The sequence below is a fragment of the Idiotropiscis lumnitzeri genome, chromosome 12 (assembly GCF_059441095.1).
Source record: "Idiotropiscis lumnitzeri isolate Australia: NSW breed Sydney's pygmy pipehorse chromosome 12, RoL_Ilum_1.0, whole genome shotgun sequence".
NCBI classification, from domain to species: domain Eukaryota; kingdom Metazoa; phylum Chordata; class Actinopteri; order Syngnathiformes; family Syngnathidae; genus Idiotropiscis; species Idiotropiscis lumnitzeri.
The window spans coordinates 17,352,698-17,377,428 of NC_142402.1; the positions used below are offsets into that span (position 1 = coordinate 17,352,698).

The window sequence follows — 24,731 nt, forward strand, 5'->3', positions numbered from 1 at the left end:
GGGGGTTTATCGTACGATAAGGCTTTAAGACAGCATTAGAGTTCTTAGCCTGTGGTAGGGTTCTAAATCCATCTTTCCACACACATAAGAACATTATACAATGGTGCGTTTGTGATTGTGGGAAAACACAACACTTTCAATCTTGAATGGACTAAATTTCTTCAATCTGAGCAATCCATCCATTATCTTCGCAGCTTATCGAATTGATTATTTTTTTCCCCCTTACTGCTCTGAACGTGCGAGGAAGATGAAAACGAACAGAAGAAGCAACATATCCGTTGTGAAAAGAGAAGCGCATTATACTACGCATTTGAATATTCATAAGCGGCAAGTCACGGGAGCCTTCGGGTATTGATGCAGAGCTGCGGAATGAGCCGGCAAAGCGCTATTGACTCAAGCTGCGCACGCTGGAATCTGAAAGAGGCTCGCTGAGGGCGGCCGAGACCTTATCAATGAACTCGCACAACACCGACGCGGGGGCTACGAGGAAAAAGCAGATTAGCACCCCGGCCCGGTGATTCCAAAGCCGGCGCGGAGACGAGACGAGACGAGAGGAGACGAGGGAAGGAGGCGAAGGGTCAGGTCCAGCCCGCAGCAAATCCTCGGCCTCAATCGGACGCCCCCGGACGACGGGGCACTCTTGACAAAATGTCACACTTTACATCGCATTATAGCAAAAGAGGAAGACGACGAGGTGCTGATGAAGAAGAAAGAAATGCCTGAATGAGTTCCAAAAAAAGTCAAAGCGCGGATTTGAAATGTCAAATTCATTCATTCGCAATTGTTAAGTTCAATATTGTAAAGATTATACTCGCTTATTAACATTTCATGATATTGACAGTCAGTTAACAATTATTTCATTAGATAAGTGAAATATATCAAAGCGGAATAAATACATTTTAACTGTGAAATAAGCCTATATCAAAGCGGAATAAATACATTTTAACTGTGAAATAAGCCAATCAACTTTTCAAAATGTCATGTGTACATTTTCTTATATATAACGAATTAAACAATTGTGTAATGTAGTACAAGACTAAAACAAAAATTTCAATGAAACAGTTATCTAATAAAATGACATTTTTCAAACGTACTCTGGACGTAAAATGGTTTTACTTATTAGAATACATAACTTAAGCAATTGTTTATTAAAGAAATAAAAATACATTGAAAACAATTATTTGATGAAATAAAAAAAAAAGTGTAAAGTTTAATGTTCCATTGTTCTTTCCCTCTCTACTATTATTTACAATAAATAAACATTTAATGAATACAAAAATCAATAAAAAAATAAATAAGCACATTCTAAAACAATTATTTTAATATTTACTGCGGGTAGTTTTTTTTCCAAAATATATTGTACTCACATTTTTATATTTAACACTAAAAAAACAACCCCAAAAAATAAAAAATAAAACGCACCGTGGGCCGGATTAAAGAATGCCACGCCCCCTACAAATGGTAGTGGGTTGGTGGAGGTCAGAAAATGACAGGAAACAGAAAAGAGGGTTGGGGGGGAAGGGTGGGCGTCATTGCATTGGATTTGTCGCCCCGTCTGTCAACTGTCAAGCGTGACCTTTGAGGAGCCACTTTGTGTTCGACAAGGGAACGCTTAACATTCCCACCGCCTCCGTGTTTGTTTGCGCGACCCGAATTAAAGCACCCCTCTGACATACAGACCGCCCCCATGCTCCCCACCCCCACCCCACCTCGACACACATCCCTCCTGACATCATACTGCTCACGAAAGGTCTCTTTACACAGACAGCCACAAGTCCCGACAGCTGAAAAAGGATTTGCCCACTCATTATTGGAGTGTCTCTTTTCTCAACGTTTTCGGTTTTCCCATGGTCATAAACACATCACTGTGGATCGCGCGCTTTTTTTTCTCGTTTCTTTTTTTTCTTTATCATTTCTTCGAACAACAATGTCAAACAAGTCGATCACGAAATGTTTCATCCCATCATTCTTAATAGTGGTCAGCCAGTTTTGCCGTGATTTGAACGACATCAAAGTCGATGAAATACCGTAAGAAGTTTAAAAAATACATAATTTGACAAACCATTCTGAGTGACACCTCACCTTAAAGGCCTTGGCATGGGCTTTACAGACATGTCATTTATTTGTGACTATGACCTAACATGCTGACACAGTGGCGCCAAAACACTATTTACTTTTTGCTTAGTCCAAGTTGACTAGTAAACAAGTCCAAAAAAAACATTTTCAACACCCTGCTTAGTGTTGTTCATCATCTTAAAGGCTGTGATGGGGGCTATTTCGATCTAGAATTATTTTGTGAGTATAACCTCATATGATGGCGACAGTGGACCCTACTCACTCACTTTTGATGTTGACATTAACTCGTAAAAATAGTTAAATGGTCCAAAATCTATTTGCACTAAACTACATTGAGTCATATATCAAATTAAAAGCCTTGGTGAGGTTTTTCCATAAAGGTCCACAGTTTCTTGATATGACCTGATGTGATGATGTACTGACAAAAAAAAAATGCTTTTTTTTGTTTTGTTTTGGGCTTGGAAATGTCAACGTTGACAAGTAAAAAGGGTAGACCGGTGCAAAATGTATTATCAACAAACCATAATGAGTCATATGTCAAATTAAAGGCGTTGTCTGGAATTTTCCAAAATACACAATTATTTTTGTCAGAACAACCCTAAATGATGACACAAAGGCCTCCAAACAAAATTTCTTTGCTTTGAAATGTCAACGTTGACTGGCAAGTAGGAGTACAATTGTCCCCAATAGATTTTCACTGAACCACATTAAGTCACACGTCAAATGAAAGCACTCAGTGAGGGCTTTCCAAATATATAAATGTTACATCAATATGACCAGACGTGGTCGGATAATAACCCATAAAAATGTATTTTGTCTTCAAAATAAATCGACAGGTCAAAAATGCATTATCCACAAACTCGAATGCGTCAAACGTCCATTTACAAGCCGTGATGAGAAGTTTCCAAACGTGTCATTATTTGGCCAGCATGACTGCCTATGGTGAGTCTTGAAAATGTCAACATTTGACTCGTACGTGCAGGAAGGTCAAAAATGGATTTGAAACGAACTATATTGAGTCATATCTCAAATTAAAGGCCTTGGTGAGGGCTTTCCTTTTTCTATTTTACTTTGTCAATTGGAGCTCATGTCATGACAGAATCACTCAAAACATCGATAGGTGACGTTATTAGTTGTGCGTTTCCATCGAAACCCCAAATCGGCACTTCACGAGCCGAGTGCTTCGTGAAGCGTTCGCATCCGCATGAGTGACAGCATGAAATTAAAAAGCATTGTTTTACAAGAAGGCAGCTGTTTTTTTTTTTTGTTTTTTTTTTTTTCAAAATCATCTTTGAGTTGTTTGTCTCCCTGTCAAAACGTCTGCCGTCTGCATTTTGGCATAAAAGACAAATCGGAACGCTTTTCTCCACTCTGCACCCCTTCTTCTTTCTCCCTCTCTCTTTCTTCAATCCTCCCATTCATCCCTCGCCACACACGGCAAATCCAAAACTTGCGTCGCCATGGCAACAGCTGCCGTCTGTAAAAATTGCATAAATCCCTCTTGGTCGTAAAAAAACAAACAAGAAAAAAACGAAACGACACAAATTTTGTTGCAAATCAAAAAATGACGGAAGGAGGAAAGAAAAAAAAGGAAGACAAATTCGACGGCACAAGTCAAACGCAGGGAAAGAAAATGGGGGGGGGAACGAGAGGACAAAGAGAGGCATACAGGTAGCAGGCAGGCAAAGAGACATGTTACCATGGTAACAGTGACAAAGGAGAGATGAGGGAAGCATGCCGTCGTCATGGTAACGCAGGAATCCAAGTGAGGCCCAAACACACACGAGAGAGGAAACGAGAAAAAAAAAAGGTCTTTCCTCACATCGCAAACAAGTCGAGTGTTTTGACACGAGGCCATAACCGACGTTTTAAAACCTTACCTTGAAACCATAACCCAGTTTTAAAACCATAATCTTGGTTTCTCATTTGCAACCCTTAACATCATTTGAATGCCAAAAACCTTCCTTGGAATTTCAAGTTTGAACCCCCAAACAAGGCTTCGAACCTGAATTGGAAACCGTATTTGAAATCCTAACCCAAGATTAAAAGCTTTACCCAGACTTCAAAGCCTAATTTGAAACCTTCACCCTTCTTTGACACAATTTGAAAAACAAATCCGATCTTAAAACCCTCATTTCAAACCATAACTCTTCTTTGAATGCCTAATTTGAAACCCTAACCCTGGATTCAACCTTGAACTCAATTTTGAAAGCCTATTCAGGATTTTGTCAGCGCTTGTCATGCACACAGCTGCGGACGCGGCACCTGGCCGGTTGATATTTGCAATCTGCGCGATTATCGCCGTCGACGGACAGGATGGGGGCGGCGGTGGGGCAAATTTTGTGTATGTGTGTGTGTGTGTAGGGGGGGGGGTGGATTTGTTTGTGGGCGCAAAGACAATGGCGCGGAATTGAGATAAGCGCTTGCTGGCAAAGATTATCAGAAGCTTCTAATTACTCGTCGGCAAAGATGCTTGGCGGCGTCGTGACGGCCGCCGGCTCGAAGCGGGACCCAACTGAAGGAATTGGTGGAGGAAGTGGAGCCTCAATTAGCACATCAACAGAAGCCTCAAAGCTAACACAAACAAAAAAAAAAAAAAAAGCCTCAAACCCTATTCTGTTTCAAACCATACCCCTGTTTTAACCTACAAATGTTAAACCCTTGACTTGAAACCCTTACTCGAAACATTAGCCCGATTTTGAAGCCCGAAATTTCAACCCTGACCCAGGCTGGAAATCTTAATTTGAAACCATAACCTCGTCTTGAAACCCCAATTTGAAACCTTGACCCCTAATTTGCTACTCTGACCTCATCTTGAATCCCTACTTTGAACCTTTTCATAAAACCCTAATCGGAAACCCTAACACAAGCTTGAAACCCTAATTTGAAACCCTACTACTACAAATTAGCCCAGCTGCTCCACATCAGCTACCATCTTTGCCCTCAACAACACACCTTCCCACCACACATTTCGACCGACCACCGCATCGAGCGCCCCCCCCCCCCCCAAAAATCCTCCCTTCTTTTCCGCCGGCGTATTTAGCGCCGCACCGGGTCGTTAATGCTCGGCGCGCTCATAACGAGTATATTTCCCGCCGCATAATTGCAGCGTGCGGCAGATGGCCGCCGGCTAACTGGCTGGCAGTTAGGCCTAATAGCTATTTGCTATCCATGTAAAACAGGCCAGCGCTCGGCTGGCCGGCAGCTATAGCTTAAAATAGACAGATGTCCCGGGCGGGTGCACCCGACCACCACGCCGTAGCCTACGCGCGCGCGTCTCATTATCCCGCCGTAAAAAAATCCGGGAAGAAAAACGATTTCCCATTTTATGTTTGAGAGCACGCGGGTGGGGGGGGGGGGGGGGTGAATTTATGCGCTAGAAATTCTAATGGCCGTTCCTTGTGGAAAATAATTAGTCTGGCGAGCTTGAGCGCAGCAAACAGAAATGATTAATGAGCACGTGTCACGTAAGTGCGCTTCAGAAAGAGACGGCGAGTGTTTACAAGGCGGAAGAGGACGCTTTTTTTTTTTTTCTTTTCCCCGACGCACTTTTATCTCCTGATTCACCGGGGGAAGAAGCGGCAGACAGAAGGATATTCCTCGGCAAACAAGAAGACTAATTACTGGGGATTAAGCGCCAGCGCGGGGAATAGTCGGCAAATCTTTGGAAAAAAAACTTTTGTTCCCCATCGCGCTGCTGCTAAGTCTGCAAACACGGCGGATCTTTGTGCCGTTTTCAAGAGAACACAGCGCACAAAACTGCTGCGTAGCGGTGGAAAAGTCGAGGACGACTTTACAGACAAAATGAGGAGAAAGTGTCACTTTTTGTTTTAGACGTTTCAAAGACTGCTGAGCGTGTGAGAAAGATTCAAATGCTCAACCCGGTTTTCATACCGCAAAGTCTGTTCTGTACGTTCACGCCTGCCACTATAAAACCTGATGAGTCAAAAATAGTTTGGCGCGTTTCCGTTCAAAGATCTTTCCACACCAATCCGACATCGGGCGTCGTGATCAACTGTCGCGTCCGCCTCAAAGTCGGCACGTCCGACCGGAAAATGACACGTCACCAAAGCCGATGGAGACGCCGACTACTCCGGACCTTCTGCGCATGCGTGGGAAGCAGTGCACCCCCCCCCATTTTGAGTAACCCGTCTACATGGCTTGAGCGTTTAAAGTTAATTGAAAATGTGGAAATAAATCACAATCTGGGAAAAATAATAACTGGAAAAATAAATTTAAAATAAAAAAAAAATCTGAAAACGAAATCAAGTAACAACAGGATTGGAAAAACTAAATATGAAAAAAAAAAATCTTGACAAATGTATCCATCCATCCATCATCTGTACCGCTTCTCCTCACTAGGGTCGCGGGGGGTGCTGGAGCCTATCCCAGCTATCTTCGGGCAGTAGGCGGGGGACACCCTGAACTGGTTGCCAGCCAATTGCAGGGCAATCTTGACAAATGTAAAACACAAAAAAAAAAATCACGGGATTACCCGGAAAAAAAATTAGGTGAGAAGCGAACGATAATTTATTAGAAATAAATTGAAGAGTATATGAGAAAAAAATGGAAAACAAGGGAAAATTCTGAGGAAAAAAAATCTTGATTTTAGCGCCTTCTAAAAATCAGTGGAATCGTTGTCACTCCCGTTTTCTTCTTCTCTTATTTCAGGAAACTCGAGGAGTAATGAACCCTGCGAGGAGGTCGCGGCTGTCTGAACTGTCAGACTTCCAATCAATCCCCTTCTAGCTGCGGAACCCCCCCCCCCCCACCACCACAACCCACGCACAGACCGCTTACCTCACTGCCTCCTCCTCGCAATGCTCACTTGGCGATGGAGGTCATGTGAGGTCTTGAGCTGAGAGTAAAAAAAATAATAAATAAATAAAAAAGAAACAAGGCCAACGCAGCACGGGCTCTTTGAACCAATCAGAAGCCATTTTCCATGTTGTACTAGTTGATGGCAAACCTCCACCAAGGCTGACACGTTTACGCAATTTTGTCTCCGTGCGTTAAGAAGCTGATGATGCAGAATCACGATCAAACCACTTTTAACCGAATTCAATTAGTACAAACATTTTTGTTTGTCCGGAGGCTGGGCTACTTCCTGCATTGTGGAAATATTGCGTCACATGAATCGGACTAAGTCTACGTCCAATATTTCCTATGAGAAGGCAAAACAAAGTTGACGTACAGCATCTCCCAAAAATATATAGGGGATATATAATGATATAATGTGTAAATAATATAATTTTATTTTTGAGGCCTTGGGCGTACGTCCATAAAAATGGTATTCCACATTTTGGTGATCGACGATGCTACGCTAGACATGCTAGCGTCTGAAACTGGTCGTCAAGTCATTTGACGGCGACGGCGTCCAATCAAAAGGCAGCCGGTTGTCTCATTAGACGGACTCTTAAGGGATTAACGGCTTCTGTGACGACTTAACGGCCGACGTCCATCGCGGGCGTCCTGACACTCGCATGTTCCGACTAACTCATTACATTTTCAATTAACTCTCGCCCGTTTAATTAATTTTAACTGCACTACTTCTCCAGTAAGTCTTTTTTTTTTTTTTTTAAACGCCATTGTATTTTTCCCTTCCCTTCAAACTTTCTTTATTCGCCCTCTTCCTCTGTTGCCAGGGTAACGCTGTCTCGCTCTCTCTCCCGCTGGTACACCCCCACTTTCCCCTCTCTCCTCCTCCAGCGGCCCGTTGCTATAGAAACACAGTTATTTAAGAGAAGAGAAGAAATTAGCTTTTTTTTTTTTTTTTCAAACCACCCCCTCCCAACTCAACATCCTCCCACTTGCAGACATTAAAATCACTAAGCTACCTGCTATGTGCTCTTCATCCAACCAGACATTAGCCCAGCGTTGTTTGTTGTCCATATTATGCATAACTTTATTTACAAACAGGCGTAACGTAAATATCCATCCCAGAAGGTGGAAAAACAAGTGCGCTTTCACAACTCTATTGTCCGTTTTTTGGGCCGCCGTACCATCTCATGTCCAAAAGAAATCAAGAAAATCGGGTGAAATGGGTAACATTAAAGAAGCCGGAATTTCGATGTATTGGTGCTAAACCTTGACACTTGGGATACTTTGCGATATTGCTTGTTACCAACATCGTGTCTAACCCGCCTCTGCGCATTGTGCGTCTACTTTGCTTTTCAAGTGGATGTGCGATATTGTAAATTTAATAAGGCACAGTATGGATACTGGACCTTCTTTCATCCTACCAGTGGTCTTTTATGAATTCATGACATGGTTCTCTACAAATGCCGGATATTATTAATATGATCCAAATCGGTCTGTCATATAATTTGGAGTTGAAAGCCAATCTTTTTTTTTAGCTTTGATCATTTGCGGATCCAGCGTCCAAAGTTCTCTTGAAACTTTTTAAGCGCGCAACTTTTATCTGCGGACACGTCACATTACACTTGAGCATTTTCTTTTAATTAAACATCATCTAAATGAGCATATCATCACATTTCAACAAGTTCCACCGAAGGGACGTTTAAGCGGCAAACTTGTTCATGTCGAAATCGGGTGCCGGCTAATCTCCATTTGGCCTCCAGTCGCGCTATCGTCTCGGCCGCAATTCAACATTTTAGCACCTTGCGACGCGTTTCTCTTATCTGTAATTGAACTGGCTGCTGCGAGCAACCTCTTTCATTCCCGCTCGCACAAGCGCCTTCTTCTTTTTGCGAGGACGATCCGGCTTTCCGGCACTTCCCTTGTAAACGACGATGGATGACGATGATGATTAGATAGGACGAGAAGCGGGATTGGTCGCCACCCATGCAGCCGCCAGCTTGTGTTTCAATTCCCGCCCATCAGGAGTTGGCGAGGCCGTTATCGCAACTTCTGATATGATGCATGACATATTTCATAGCGCCACCATGCTGTGAAACTTAATGACATATCGATATTTTGTCCATTGATTGTACATCGCGATATTGACATTTTTGATTGAGCGCAATACAATCCTTGAAATTTGACAAAATGATACCATGCATCTCAATATTGATATTTTGTGATTTCCAGAGTTACGATACTGTACAGTAATAGCTACAGCTATGCATGTTATCTGCGTGGGTTTTCTCTGGGTGCTCTGGTTTCCTCCCACATTCCAAAAACATGCATGGCAGGCTGATTGGACACTCTAAATTGCCGCTATGTATGAGTGTGAGCGCGGAGGTTTGTTCATCTACATGTGCCCTGCGATTGGCTGGCAACCAGTTCAGGGTGTCCCCCGTCGACTGCCCGAAGACAGCTGGGATAGGCTCCAGCACCCCCCCCACACCTCCCGCGACCCTCGTGAGGACAAGCGTTACAGATAATGGATGGATATTTAGGCCTTACAATATTTCATCCCATCCCAACTACCAATACTGTTTGTTAAAATTCGTGATAATTTCAGATTTTTCCCACCACTAGTATTAACATTGTACAATCAAATACAAATAAAATATATCCCTAATTCGCATTATTTTTTTTAAAACCTATCAACGAACTAAAATTATTTCAGAATCAGAACAGGCAGCAAGCTCCCGTACTCTCCTTCATCATCCCTTTCACGCCTTTGAAGCCACAAACACAACAACTCGTTCCCTTCAATCTAGCCGTTCCTGGTGAAAGGGAGTCCCCCCGCCGCATACCCGCAGTCTTGTGGATGACAAGATTGATATTAAGTCACTCACTAAGTATCATTACTGTACCGTGATAAAGGCTCGTGATTGTGATTTTTTGTGGAAGGACGCCCTTGATTGCTGCCGGTTGTTGCTCGTCAAGATGCGCGTCTGAATGGATTTTCACATGGGCGGTCCATTCAGACGGGTCGAGCGAGCATAACTTGAAAGGGAGCGAGAAAGAGAGAGAGTTTTTGCTTGCCCTCTTTGTAGACATCGTTTTTCACAACCATTTTGATGCTCTTCGGGGAAAAAAAATTAAAATAATAAAAAAGGAAAGAGTGAAAGCAGGGTGATTCCGGCTTTTTATAGCTTTGAGTCTACCTCTGATGTGATGGAGAAAAAAAAGACAAAGAAAAATAGCTGTGAAGATATCAGAAGGTGAATTGCGTGTCGGCTATTAACAATAATCCATCATAGCGGACGACTCGGACACAAAGATGGTTTTGCATCCACACTTCCTCCAAAGGCAGAAAAGCAACAGGTGGACTTTTAATTTCAACGTTCAAAACAGTGACGGAAAAAAATGAAAATAATGTGGAGAATCGCTTTGGACACAACATGGAGCGAGATGTTAATTTTTTTCCCCCAGGAAATGCAACTGATGTGTAAGTGGAAAATGGAAGTGGGGACTTTGTGCCCTATTCCGTCCATTGTTGAATTTCTTTATGTGGAACAACACAGACTGGATTTTAGTTAGATCCTTTGATATTACAATAAAGGAAAAGAAAAAAAAAATTACCTTTGCAACTGAGAAATCCACGGCTTGACTTCAAGCCGAACAATGAAAATGTCGGATGAATATGTAGTGACTTTGACAAGGAGTGGTGAAGGAACAACTACTTTTGACAACAGGGCAGGAGACGTTTGTTTTCAGGTGTTAAGCTTTGTTGTCCTCTGATTGAGAATGTTTCAGAACGACGACACGATACCCTACGAACTTTTAAAAACAGTTTTAAAGGTGCTGCTGTTACATCTCAGCTACTACCTCCGAAGCCGGCAAATTATTGTCTCGATTCCGCCATCTCATCCTGTGTTTCTATCTTCAGGCCATCCATTTACAAGTCAGTGCAGTGCGAAAGGGGGCCGTCAAGTTCCACAATGCAACGCTTCCTAGTTCAGGCCTCGTCGTGTGAAGACGACCTGTCGGTGTGCATCAGCGTCTGCGGACCGCCACCACGGCCGCCGGGGGCCTGCGGTGGTGGTGGTGCGGACCCAGGTGGCGAGGCAGGTACACACACGCACGTACACGCACACACACAAACGCTAGAAAACATGTGAAGCATGTAACCTGTCAATCATCTCTCCACACAAACGATTCAACTCAAGAACGCGCGTGACGGTTAGTTGCAACATACCAAAGTCATCTTGCGATCATGGCTCTACTCAACACAAAGCGCAGACAAACATACTCACGCTAACCCAAAACAAACTATCATCGATCCACTGGAGAGGTCACCGAGCGAGCTCCACGCACCCAAAACCATCATGTCATGTCGCTATCCTCGCTCCATTCATGCACACAAGTTTGCAGCATGAGTCCGGCTTTTACACTAAAAGCATCATGTTGCCATTATCTCTCCACTCAAACAGACACATCGGTGATCCGCATGGATCCGGTGTGCCAGACTCAACTGTTGTGTGCTCTCCATTGACACTCGCTAGCAAAGCGGATTCAACCAAAACCACATCCAAACTACTTCAAAGCTGCCATGTCGCCTTCATGACCACAAAGCTTGCCAAGATGACGTCATGCCCACGGGCTTCTCCAGCCATCAAACTGAATGGCTTCCAGGTGCGACCAATCAACTGCCAATCGGCGCTCATCAGCAACAACAAAAGTAACAAAGCAGCGGATGCTCGTTGAACTTTATAGTGTCCGCGTGCGCGGGTGCTCACCTGGCAGCAAAGTGACGACGAGCAAAGTTAGGATCCACAAAGGCTGCTTCATGATGCTTTCAGCCCCGCGCGTGCTCGTCGTAGCGCCCAGCCGCCGCCGCCGCCGCCGCGCGCGCCTCCGTCAACTCCCACCGGATTCCACTCATCAGAGAGGCCAAGCGAGACTTATTGGTTGTGATTAATATTTGAAATTCAAGACAAGCGGAGAAGAAATATTCCTCTTTGGTTGTCCGCGTGCACTTTGTAGTGTTGTGTTCACGCTCGTCCGTTCCTCGCAGCGCTCTGCTGGCGTTTGAGCGGCGCACGATCTTGCTCTCGCTTTCCCCCCCGCCTCTTCCTCAAAAGCCCCCCCCCACTCCTCATCATCATTCTCATCAAACCACCCCCCCCCCATGAGTCCTTCCTCCTTTGCGAAGCTCCGTTTTGGACGGCAAGCATGCAAAGGGTTCCCTCCAGTGGCCGTTAGCGAAACTGCGCTTCAGAGATTGAAAGTTACCGTACATTTGGGAAATGGTGAAGAAATACATACACAAAAACTGATCAGAATAAAAAATACAAATGATGAATAAAATAATTGTAATTGTTATCGGATAATCTGTCAAACAGCCAACTAGATTGTTGATTAGGTCAAACCATTTTTGAATGATACAAAAATTTAAATTTATCCATAGAATTTAAATAAATTTAAATGGACTATTAAACATAAATATTGTTATTGCTTTTAGTAGGATTTTTAATCTTGTTCGACATCTAATAACTACAATTTAGTTGTATTACGTACAATGGCATTTACATGGAAAAAAGAGACTTTTAGCACGTGACTGTTGACAAATTAATTTATGTCACGTGGTGCAGAAAAACTACGGTATAGACAAACAGATTTTTGACTGAAGCAACATTTTATGTCCATAAAGCACGTTGGAAATTTATTTGGATTGTACTTCCCTCTGCTGGCCGTTATATAAACTACACGACACGCAACAATTTTACAATTCTGTCAATCAATTTTTGTGGCGTATGTGAAAGTTTCAGTTTCAAGCTTTTTTTCTTCATTTTCTTTGAGCAAAATAAGCATGAAAACGCACACTTTCATTACATGTAGACATTTTAGAAATCAACCACCTTAAATCCGTGGTTTTACAATTTTTTGGGGGGTATATTTAAAACTTCATACGGGTTTTCTTACACATTTTTTAAAGTAAAATAACCACAAAAACAAAGTTGTGGTTAATAAGGCATTTTAGAACCTTTTTGTTTTTATACAAATTCACTTTTTTCCTCCTACTCTTTTTTTTTTAAGTAAAATGCGCACAAAACTGTGCACAAATTACATATTGAAACTGACATAAATGAAACTGAAAAAAATGCAGGACCAAGATGGGTGAAATTAACCCAATTGCATCTTTATTTAGGTCAACAACAAAAAAACTGGAATTTTAACAAATAATCAATCAAAAAAAAAAATCCTAAAGAAAACATTAAAATTCAAAATAAGTACAATTTGAACATAGGAGCCAACCACAGCATGCGGCTTGGTGACATCATAATCATTCGTCCAATCAACATACACGTCATGATATGAAATACTATATACAAAAAAAAAATCTACAGTACAAGTTTGGGAGCATTCTAGACATCTAAAAAAAAAAGAAAAACAGAAAATAAAAATTATGACATAATTTAAGATAAAACAAGCCCTGACTTCTGCAGACCGGAGGAGGGCAGACATTTTGTCCCGCACGCACTACACTACACACCACCCCACTGGTTCTCATGCAAGCTACATGCTAGCACATCAGCTAAGACAAAAGACAGGACGACTGATTACAGGCAAATATAGGTCCGCTGGGCTTTTGCAGATTTTTTTTCATTTCTTATTTTACAAAACAACACATTTTTCTAATTCTTCTTCTTGGCGTTTCAACGCAGGCGTGGGGACAACAGCGCCCCCCTCTGGTCATCAGACGCCAGCGACGGCGGACAAAAAAAAAAATCAAGTGTTGTGTTCCGCTAAAATTGCTACAAATCGCGTGACTTTTGACTTTTTAACGCCTTTGCTGTAGCAGTTAGCTTAGCATATGTTAGTACGCTAGCTAGGCTACAATGCGGTCGCTAGCCCCTTTCACGCAGGGCTTTCCATGGAAAAAAAAAGCAGAATAAACAAAAACAGAATGAAAGATGAAAGAGCGTTTTTTTTTGTGTTTGTTATTTTTTTTTTTACATGGAAGCAATTCGGTCTGTACCTTAAACGCTGAAAACAGCAAACACAGGGAAACAGCCAACTTTGACAGGTCACTGGAAAGTTAACAGTCCCCGTGGGGCGTGGGTACCTTTCACACCGACAAATGGTGGAAAAATGATGCGTTAACAGGAAATGAGTGGTCTGTTTTGGTACTTTTCACACACAAAGCAGCAAATAACACAGATTGACAGGGAGTTGGAAAATTAGCAGTTTATGTCGTTGCCTTTCACACGGAAAACAGCAATCAAGGGGGTAAAAAAAAAACAAAACAAACAAAACAGCTTTTGCAGGAAGTTGGGAAATAAGCCTCCTGTGTCGGTAAATTTCACACACAAAACAGCAAACGTGAGGCTCTTTGCTGGGTTATGTGTGAAAGTGTAAGATTTCCAATCAACTGTCCTGCGCTTTGACTCAGCAACTATTTTGTACCTCTCACGCAGGGAAATTGAAACAAACAAAGGAATTAAAAAAAAAAAAAAAACTGAATAAAACTAGCTTTGCAGGAAGTTGGGAAATAAGCAGCCCGTCTGTAAATTTCACTCACGTGAGGATCTTTGCTGAAATTTCTGGTCAGCCGTTTGCATTTTGACACAGAGACTTCGGATCCACTGTTTTTCTTTCACACAGTCGCTATCTGCAACGCTTGTGATGGTACATCTGAATCTTGTTACCTTTTACACAGAAAACATTTCGCTTTACTGGGTTTTATGTGAAAGTGTGAAATTCCAGAGCAACTGTGCGATTTCACACAGACACAGCATCCATTTTACCCAGGCTCCACCCTTTCACACAGTCACACTGTGACACTTCCTCCAAAGACAGGAAATTAGCGGTATGTGTCCCTTTCGTACAGAAAACAGCAAACGCACGGTAAAAAGCCGGCTTTAACAAACAGGTCCTTTTTTTTCCACACAGAACACAAGGAAGAGGCGTTGCCTTCAACATCCTTGCAGAATTCCATTTCACACAATCATCGTCCCGCCCCTGAAGCTGAAAATGAGCAGCCCATGTCAATACCTTTCACACGAAGAACAGCACAAAAAAAAAAAAAAAAAAAACTTTGATAGGCAGCGTGAAAGGGACGACAAAGGAGGAAAGGGGGCTGACTTGAAAACGAAGAAGAATCCCTGAACATTCCAGAACAAATAAAACAAACAAACACCAACACGTATTGGGACGCCATTTGCAGATATTTGGCGGTGGAAAAAAGTGTTGGGACACCAAATGAAAGAAAAAAAAAGTGCATTAGGGACATTGTGGAGTTTGCAGCGATGCCATCTTCTTCTCTCCCAGGGAAGACTTTCTACAACATGTGTTGGGAATGTTTGCACTTGCTCTTCCACACTATTCCAAGCACACCTGTACAGAAGCGTGCAATAATCCACACTAGTGTCTATAAAATGGGGGGGGGGGCATCCTGCCAGGAACGCAGCACATCAATCACGTATATGGAGGGTGAGGGCAGGCGGGGTTTGTGGCTGAAGGTGGATCAGGACGCAGCCGGGGCTGATTGATTAAAGAATGAAAAGAAATGGACGAGGACATTGAAGTTGTTCAACGACTTTGCGGCCGGCGGTTTCGCCGCGTTGGCGCGACGCCCGCGGCCTCTTACCCAGATTAGCTTTAGCTTCCCCTTTGACTTTCCCCAACCCACGTTACGCATTTCCGAGAACCCTTCGCCGGGATGTACCAATGCGCCTAAAACAGGGGTGCCCAAAAAAGTCCACTCCACGGAGCGGCCTAAGATTTGCGACTTTTTTTTTTCTTTACTCGTTGGATTATATTGAGTGGTTCTGGCTAATTTTTATTGTGCAATTAGCAAGCGAAGGGATCACATTAATCACATGATGTGTCTAAAAATATATTGAATAACCGAGCAACTTTTTTTCCCCGTAATTTGTGGATTATACCGTTCTGTTGAAAGAAAGATTGGATTACAGTTTTTCAAATGTGCTTTTTTTCGTGACCAACATGTTTTCGTTTTGTGACTGTGTGGATAATTTTGTCATAATTGTATTTATTTCTATTGCGCATCATGTACAGTTAATATCCAAAGTTTGGACACCCCTGGATTATTGCAAGCGTGAATCATAGCTACAGTTTGGTTTATTTGGGTTAAGTGAAGACTGTAAACACTTGACCAAAAAAAAAAAAAAAACACGCAACTCTCACAGCACGTCCCGTAAATGTATTAAAAGTTGTATGTGGGGCCACACTGAAAAAAAAAAACCCACTTATATCAGGATCATTAAGATGAAGAATTTTTAAAAATTTTTTTGAAGAGGATTTTTCAAGATGATTATTTTATTAATATAATATATATTATATATATAAATATAATATAATATTAATTAATTTTAAGACCTATTAAAAAAAAAGTTACATATTTGATCTTGTAAAGTTACAGCTTAACCCATTTTTGGAGAATAAAATTATGTTTTTTAAGAAATTTTAAAAAATATTATTTTTGGTAAAAAAAAAAAAAGAAAAATCAAATTTACACAAAGTACCATTTTTTTTATCCTAAAACAAAATACATGTTTATCTTCGTTGACCAATATTTGTCTTTTTCAAAATTCATTTTATCCCAAAAAGTCACAACTTTATTCTAGGCAAATGAAGTTATTTTTCGAGAAATGTATTGCAGTGAGGCCCCCCACACGTAAAAAACAAAAAACAAAAAAACAGTCCAACAAGAACGAAACCAATGCAAATATTTGCAGTTGAAGTTAGTTTACATTGCAATACCATTGTTGGTACTTTTTAATATTATGACATTTATTTCATATTTTTTCCTTTTCCAGATACTCTGCACGGATGTCCTAAAAACAGGCAATTCGAGTATTCAAGGAAGTGAGAGTGTTTTTTTCTTTCTTTTTTCTATTCACACGCGCACACATCCGACACCGTTTCCGTCCAGTAAAAAGAATGCTTATATTTATATATATATATTTATACGTATACACGTGTGTAGTGTAGGAGGCGGGGCCTCGGGTGGGGGTTCCAGGGCGTCTCGTACCATTGTTTTGTTCTTTTTTTTTAGGGTGTGAATGCGAGGTTAATGTAGGAAGTGGCTTGGTCAGGAATGCGAGTTACAATTTCGGAGTTGGTTAGAAAACGGGATGCCGGGATCGAAACAAAACAATAACGTGTTAGTAAGTCAAGGTGTGTGCGTGTGTGCGCGTACGTGCGTGTACGTGCGTGTGAGTGCAAATCTCACGTCCCTGTATCGATGCAAACAAAGTCCTCACCCCAAAATTTGCCGCTTTCTCGACCAACTGAGTGTGGTGAAAACAAAATGGAAGATTGTTCTTTCCTCCGTCCTTCCTTCTTCTCTTTTCCTCCCTAGATGAAGTATTCCTTCTTGTCGTCGGCTCCGGAGTTTCCGCCCTCGGCGTTGATGATGGCCGTGTCGGCGTCGGGGGCGTCGTCCGAGCCTTTGGCCTCATGGGTCAAATACGTTCCTGCGAAGAAAAGTTGCAGACAAAAATGAGGACCGCACAATCAATTCGATTTGAATCGTGATCACAATTTCGATTGGAGGCAAGATTTAAATTTCAATCGCTGCTGACCTCAAATTTCTTCTCACAAAATAATATAATAATTCCAACATGATCAAAAAAAGTTTTTGAAATGGTTACAAATGTATTTTCCAAAATATTTGTGTGTGTGTGTGTGTGAAGGCGCCAAACCTTTGTGTCTGATGAGGTATCTCCCAAAGACGATGAGGAGGCACAGCAGGATGAAGACGATGACGGCAACCACGCCGCCGATCACCGCGTGGTCCACGCTCGATGACGTCGACATCGCCGTGGGGTCTAACCAGGCCATGAGAACCGGTCGAGGAGGACGGGAGGTGACGAAGTAGTGAGGAGGTGAGGATGCGGAAGGCGACGATGATGTCAAAATGGGATGAGGGAGGAGGAGAGGAACAGAGAGACACATTAAACATCGTACAAGAATCGAGTTCCTATTTCGGGCCGATACCGGCCTTATTTCTATGTCTCAGGTACTCATGAAGTCTGCCAATACGAGCAACCAATACTTCAGGAAAAAAAAAAAATCCGACATCGAGTCAGTCCTCCTTGCCAGTAGTTGGTGCTACACTGCACTTGCAAATGTGCGTCAGAAAAAAAAGGAAGGAATTGTGTAGATTCAAATATTATTATTATTCATCCATATTGGTAAGGTCTCAAGAGTGAATACGAAAAAAAAATCTGTCATGAACATCTCCGGTAAAAATGTTTTTTTGTTTTAATAACTTAAGTGTTGAGTCTGAAAACGGTTTCCACCGAATGAGTTCAAAAGCATTTAGAGCCACTGCAGACCTGGACACACACACACACACACACACACACCCACGCACACACCCCTGCATGTACAAAACGCACACTCGAGTGCGGAGGTGATGGGGGAGCGCTGACGAGGCGAGACTGCCAATGAGGCCATTAATCCCACTTGTCAGTGCAAGAACACACACACGCACCCCCACACACACACACACACACACAATGGACACAGCGTAATTGACCAGTACCACTCAAAGGGTCATGTGTTGCTAGAACGTGTGTCGCATACACGCCTGACGCCATGAAACATTCATTACTCACTTGTGAGTGTGTGTGTGTGTGTGTGTACTGACAGAAACACACAACCTCACTGACATACAGACACACAGAAAGCAATAAAACTAATGGGCAAAACTAAATGCTCAATAACATGAAAGCACACACACACACACACACACACACTCTACGCAGCACACAATCTGATGAGCTCAATACAAGAGTGGTCATCGCAAGTGGACCTCCGCCAAGGCTAAAGTGTCTTGTCGATCTGACTGGGTGTTATGATTCCACTCTTATCCTGCGGGTGGCAGTAGCGTACAAAACAAAATGGCCAACTGGCGACCGGACCAACTATCTAACAAGCTAAAAAAAAGCAACCATTCCTACCTAACCTTTATCCTACCTTAACTGCGGATCGATGAACAACCTACTGACCGACCTCCTGACTTTACACCCAACTTTACAATCACCTTTCTTTTTTTTTTAATCAACCTATCCAATTAACTACCTACCTTCCAAACAATTGACATCTATGCAAGACTAACCAAACAAACTACCTACCTAAACATGACTTGTATTGCTAATTAAAACAGAAAAGCCCCAAGAGAGAAAAAAAAAAAAAGATTTATTTAGCGTATTTTCTGAACTTTAGAGCATCCCAACCGCCGAAAGCAAAATCCATTGTATTAGCCGCATAGTTCAAAATCTACCAAAAAAGTGGCGGCTTAAAGTCCGAAAAATACGGTACTATCCTCCCAACCCGGACATCAACCTAACAACCAACCGACATATCTACCTCGCTAACCAAACAACTATGGCCGCCGAGCCACCGACCTAACTAACCAACTACCTACTCTAGTTAACCAAAGAGCTCCCTACATGGCCATTTATGTTCCAACTGATTTATGACCAAGCTCCTGATTTAACCAACTGAACAATGACCTTTTTTTTTTTTTTACCAACCTATCCAATTAATTAACGACCTTCCAAACAATTGAGATCTATGCGGGACTAACCAACCTACCTAACCGTCGACTTACAACCTATCGACCTAACTAAACAAACCAAACTACTGCATACGTATCGACCTGCCTGTCTTACGACTTACGTCCTGTTTTCTTCAAACCTGCATTCATTTCCGAATACCAACTGACCAACTAATCCACCCACCTACCTAACCAGCCATCTGCAAGTATTTCTTGATACGACTCTTGTACCGCATCAGATTGTGAGGCGCACGTTGCGCCTCGTACAAGCACGCAGGTGACAAACAGGTGGAAAACAGATTGCACATTGTTACCTGCGATGTTTTCAGCCGCATCTTGGTGAGTGGATGAGGAAACCATGGGATGAGTTTTTTTGTGTGTGTGTGTGTGTGTGTGTGTTGTGATTTTGTGTTCAGGGATTATCACCGGGTGGGTGCGGCGGTAAGGAGGGACAAAGAAAGAAAGAAAAAAAAAGATGTGAAATCCCGACATGCATGCAAAGTCCTTGTCTCCATGGCGACAAGTTGAGCAACATTGTATTCATTTGCCAAAGTGGGAGGGGCCTCGCACTTAATGATGTCATTTTTTATTTTTCTTTACCTGTGGGGGTGTCATGTCCGTTCTGCTCGTCGGAAACTGAGGGAGTCAGGGAGGAAAGGGAGAAAGGTGGAGGCGTTGCCGAGGAGTCAGGGCTGACGGTCAAGTCGGGGAAAAGGTCGTTGGAAAGCGCGGTAGAGGCGGCGGCGGTGGTGGTGGTGACGGTTGCGGTGACGCTTGCGGTGGGCGGCGTTTCGGACGGGAACCCGGTGGAGGAAAGCTCGGGAGGGGAGGAAGTGGGATCGGTCACCAGGGAGGAAAATGTGGCCGTGGAAGTAAGGGGGACGCTGGCGGAGTCCGTGGGGTCAGTGGGATCTTTTGCAGGGGAGATGATAGCAAAGGTGGCGGACCGTACAATGCGGGACAGAAAAGGGGAGCGAAGCGCGAGGCAAAAGCGTTTGGAAGTAAAGCAAAGGCAACGCGGTTGGTGAAGAGGAAACAAAATGAAAGAAAATTAGAAGAGAAAAAAAAGATGGAAAAAAAAAAACAGAAGATAATCCAAGACTTTTCTTGAAAACATTGCCCAAACGTTCTTTCGGCTCGTTGAATCTACGCAGCACGGATGCGGCGCTATAAAACGAAGAACCGTTCCACAGCTTCTGCACGAGACGAGACGCCGCTCTGGACCACGGTTTTTCAGTTTTGCAAATTCACATTTTGTTGACGCTGTTGAGCGCTGTGAGGGAGGATGTCTGAAGGTGGCCAGCTCAGACTACACGACCATCTAGCTCAGGCGTGGGCAAACTACGGCCCGCGGGCCACATGTGGCCCATATAACGTTTTAATCCGGCCCGCCGAACTTGAAAAAAAAAATGAAATGAATAAACCTTGTTCATGTTTTATTTTCTAAATACTGTGGTTTTTCAAAGACATATATATTGTTGTGATGATTTTGTTCACTTTCATTTCAAATTAAATGCATTTTTTTTCTCCGATGAAGTACCAAAACACTCCATCCATCTGCCCCTCTGTCAGATTTTGGAACCCATTGTGGCCCGCCAATCAAAAGGTTTGCCCACCCCTGATCTAGATCACTTTTCCGCCTGAACTATCAGGCCCGATAAAGCAAAACCAAACCGTGGTCCAACCGAGGTTCGGACAGTGCTGTGGGTTGCCTCCACCATTCCGCTCCTACTATAGACCTACCTTCCCTTCAAAACGTTAAAAAGAATCTTAAACTCTACATAAAACATTCCCCAAACGTTCTATCTACAGTAACTAAAAACTATCTACCAAAATTAAATTCCTGCATACGATTAAAAAGCTCCAATGGAATGCCCAACTCTCCACAAAAGCTTACCTTGCACCAACAGCGCGTACTCGCCGACGCTGCTCCCGATTCCGTTGTCGGCGAAGCACAGGTACACGCCGTTGTCCGACTTGTTGAGCGCCTCGAAACGCAGGAAGGTGCCCTCGGCTTTGGCCAGCGGGGGGAGCTCTCCGTCTTTCTTCTCCCAAATGTAGGACGATGGCCTAGAAACCACAAAGAGGGAGAAAAAAAAAAGTTCAAAAAGAGAGTAAAAATGAAATGAAAAGCAAGCAGGCGACAAGATGATGAGAAGACGGGACAGCCGTTAAGCGGGAGGATAAAAGGCAGGATGAAGAAGTGATAGGACAAAAGGAGGGCGGGCATGAGAACAAAGATCGGCGTTTCCAATGCAAGCGGAAAATCCATCGGGCGATGAGAACGATAACGGCGGCGTTCCTTGATAAAAGAATCAATTATGCAAATGAGACGCACCCCAAGGCGCTCGGTGGTAATTACAATGACGGCCAGCTGGGACGCCACCGAGAACTGAAGACGTGCACCCCCCACCCAACCCCACTTTTAAGACCTGAAGGCTGAAACTGGAAGGAGAAGAAGGCAACTCCAGCACCTCGAAACAACCTTCAATCATCTTCAGAATGTACAAACCAAACTGTCGTGCATATCTAACCTGCCTTCCTACCGAACTAAATAAGCAAACGGCGACCTTAAGGCCCCATCTCATTGCTCTGGAGACTGTTGGTGACCTGATGGAGACGAGCTGGAGTCACGATAAATTTAAAAGTGTCTGAATTGATTTCTGACACTTTTTGTTGATTTCTTCTTTTAAAGTCTCCGGCTGGTCTCGGAGACATTGCCGAGACTAATTCTGCGTGCCAGTGGGTCGATGGCTGGAGACATCGAAGCGACACCTCTGCTGCTTCATGAAGTCGACGCGACCACGAGACTGAACCCACACCGGCCTGGGATAATAATCAAGACCCCGTCACTCAGGTGCAGGATCTCCGTCCTGGTGACTTCCGGGCAAATTTGGCTCCATGAGACGACGTCCTGGTTAGAACACAAGCAATATTTTGGTCTCCATAGTCGTCACAACTAATCAGTCGAGGCAGTCATGGCAACGTCTGCCAGTGAGATGGACCCTTAAATAACCACCGACCGACCTACATTTCTACCAATTTAACGACATAATCTACCTGCCTAAATGCCAACCTACCAACTGTACATATACTGTCTACCAACCCGCCCTACCAGTGGACCAACTTCAAAAAGTACCTCCCAATTGACCCAATTTCCTTCCTTTTGATCTCCATAACGTACCAACCGAGAAAACTACCTTTCGACTGACCTTTTTCCTCGTCCTAGCTACATTGGCAAAATAAATCCTGATACGACCTTCACCTGTTGCGTGTAGAAATTGTACAGTAAATTACAGGATTAGTGTAATCCACACGTCTGATCTCAATTTGCAAGTCACTTTTGATCAACACGTCCCAGTGTGATGTTGCTGTTTGCTAATTTAAGGTGAACAAAAAGTTCACGCAAAGGCAAAGAAAAAAAAAAGTGCAGCATTTGGTCTGATTGGGCGATTTTTTCCCTTGCCCTTACAGTGCAACAATCGCCTCTTAAAAGTGCAACAATCAGCCTTTTCCAAATCATGACCTGGATTGCAGCTTTTTGTTTTACTTTTTTTTTTTTTTTTTTGCAGCGGCACCGGCAACATCCGAGCGATTAGTGGGCCGCTCCCGGGACCGTAAAACGCACATTGACTTTTGAGTGTAATGTTTCATAACAGCCACTTACAGACGCTAAATGCCGACTTAATTGTTTGCTTAATTGCAGACGATCTGTCACTGCGAGGGGGGTGACGGTGGACGGGGGTCGGGGGGAAGGAAGGAGAGGAACGTTCGCATAACACCAGCCCATCGCCTTTTACAGCCAACAGGAGATCTTCTTCCCTCTTTCGTCTCTGGGATTATTAACATTTATGCCACTGTTAATTATTTTTTTATGGTGGCTTCCGACCATTATCGTCAGTTTTGTTTTTACCTCTGCCAACGATGTTTGCATACCGAACAACAGCACCTGAATAACTAGATAAAAAGATAGTTCTATGTAGATGGGTAGTTAAATGTAGACCTGATCTACCAGCCAACTAATCTACCTGCCTACCTATGTAACTAACCGACCTAAATTCCCTAACCCTAACCAACCACCAACAGACTGACCTTTTTTTAATATTGAGCAAACCTACCAACCTACCTGCCTACCAAGTGACCTAACCGGCACACCAACATTTTTACCAACCTATCTACCTTCCTACCTACCAACCAACCAACCGACCTACTTTCCTACCGACCGAATCTACCTGCTTACAGTAACTACCGACCAGTTTATCTGCTGAGTAGGTAGTAAACAACTATCTTCCAACTTACAAACCAACCGAAATATCTACCAGCTGACTGGTCAACCAACCAAACCCACTGTTTTCCTACCTACCTACTTACTCACCTATGTACGTACTCAGATGACAATCTAACAAAAAAATATCTACCAACCGACTGGTCAACCTTTCTACCCAGTGACCCAATGGCCAACCGCCTGTTTTTCCCAACCAACCGAGTCATAAACTACTTTTCTACCAACTTAATCTATCAATCTACAGTACCTATCGACAAATTCATCTAGATAGATACCTACCTACCTACCTGTGCTTTGACAACTATCAACCAATCTAGAAACCAACCTATCTAAATAAATACCTACCAACCGACTGGTCAAGCTCCAATTATCTTTCTTATCTACCAACTGAACAAGCCCACCCATTTACCGACTGACTGACCACCATTCCTACCAATCTACATAATAACCTTGCTAAATAACTAACTACCAACCAAACATAAAAACTTACTGTAACTGACCATCCTTCCTTCCACCCGAGCCTACCTAAACAACCACTTGTGTAACTAACAAGCTCCCTACCCAGCCACTGTGCCCACCTACCTGTCTACCCAAACGAATACGTTAGCCTAGCTTGCCAAGCCAAGTAAAGAAAAGTACTGGTTCGAATCCCACTTCTTCCTTGGGTCAATCAACCTTCTCCAAGAAAACACCCCCTTCCACCTTCCCCCTGGTTACTATCTGATCCATCTGTCAATCAAACTGACAGGCGGGAGTATGTGTGCATGTGCTTTGATGGAAAAGGCGCGAGTGGAGATCATTACAGGCTAGAAGGACATAAGCGGGAGTTGGGGGGGGGGAGGGGTGACAAGATGGAAAGGCGCAAATTGGCAGCAGGTGATGCGGTAGGGAGGGGAGGAACGGAAAAGAGTGGATCGATGAATGCGGGTGGCGAGAAGCTTCATCTATAATTCAGAAAGGCCACAAGGAAAGAGAGAGTGC

The 24,731-nt window shown here is 43.2% G+C and overlaps 2 protein-coding genes across 5 annotated transcripts in view; both read right to left on the reverse strand.

Moving 5' to 3' along the window:
* kirrel1b (kirre like nephrin family adhesion molecule 1b) overlaps positions 1-11,994 on the reverse strand; it is a 47,402-nt gene extending 35,408 nt beyond the window's left edge. For both annotated transcript variants that reach the window (XM_088311257.1, XM_088311259.1), the window contains exon 1: positions 11,670-11,994. In XM_088311257.1, coding sequence (XP_088167383.1) covers positions 11,670-11,721 — 52 coding nt within the window. In that variant the 5' untranslated portion in view covers positions 11,722-11,994. The remainder of the gene's footprint in view (positions 1-11,669) is intronic.
* A 4,773-nt stretch (positions 11,995-16,767) lies between these two features.
* Positions 16,768-24,731, reverse strand: part of cadm3 (cell adhesion molecule 3) — a 74,006-nt gene continuing 66,042 nt past the window's right edge. Inside the window, exons 8-12 of one of the 3 annotated variants that reach the window (XM_088311163.1) lie at positions 21,363-21,535; positions 20,066-20,377; positions 19,780-19,800; positions 17,604-17,729; positions 16,768-17,375 (exon numbers count right to left, since the gene is read on the reverse strand). In XM_088311163.1, coding sequence (XP_088167289.1) covers positions 17,257-17,375; positions 17,604-17,729; positions 19,780-19,800; positions 20,066-20,377; positions 21,363-21,535 — 751 coding nt within the window. In that variant the 3' untranslated portion in view covers positions 16,768-17,256. The remainder of the gene's footprint in view (positions 17,376-17,603; positions 17,730-19,779; positions 19,801-20,065; positions 20,378-21,362; positions 21,536-24,731) is intronic. The other 2 variants (XM_088311164.1, XM_088311165.1) reach the window with 2 other exon arrangements.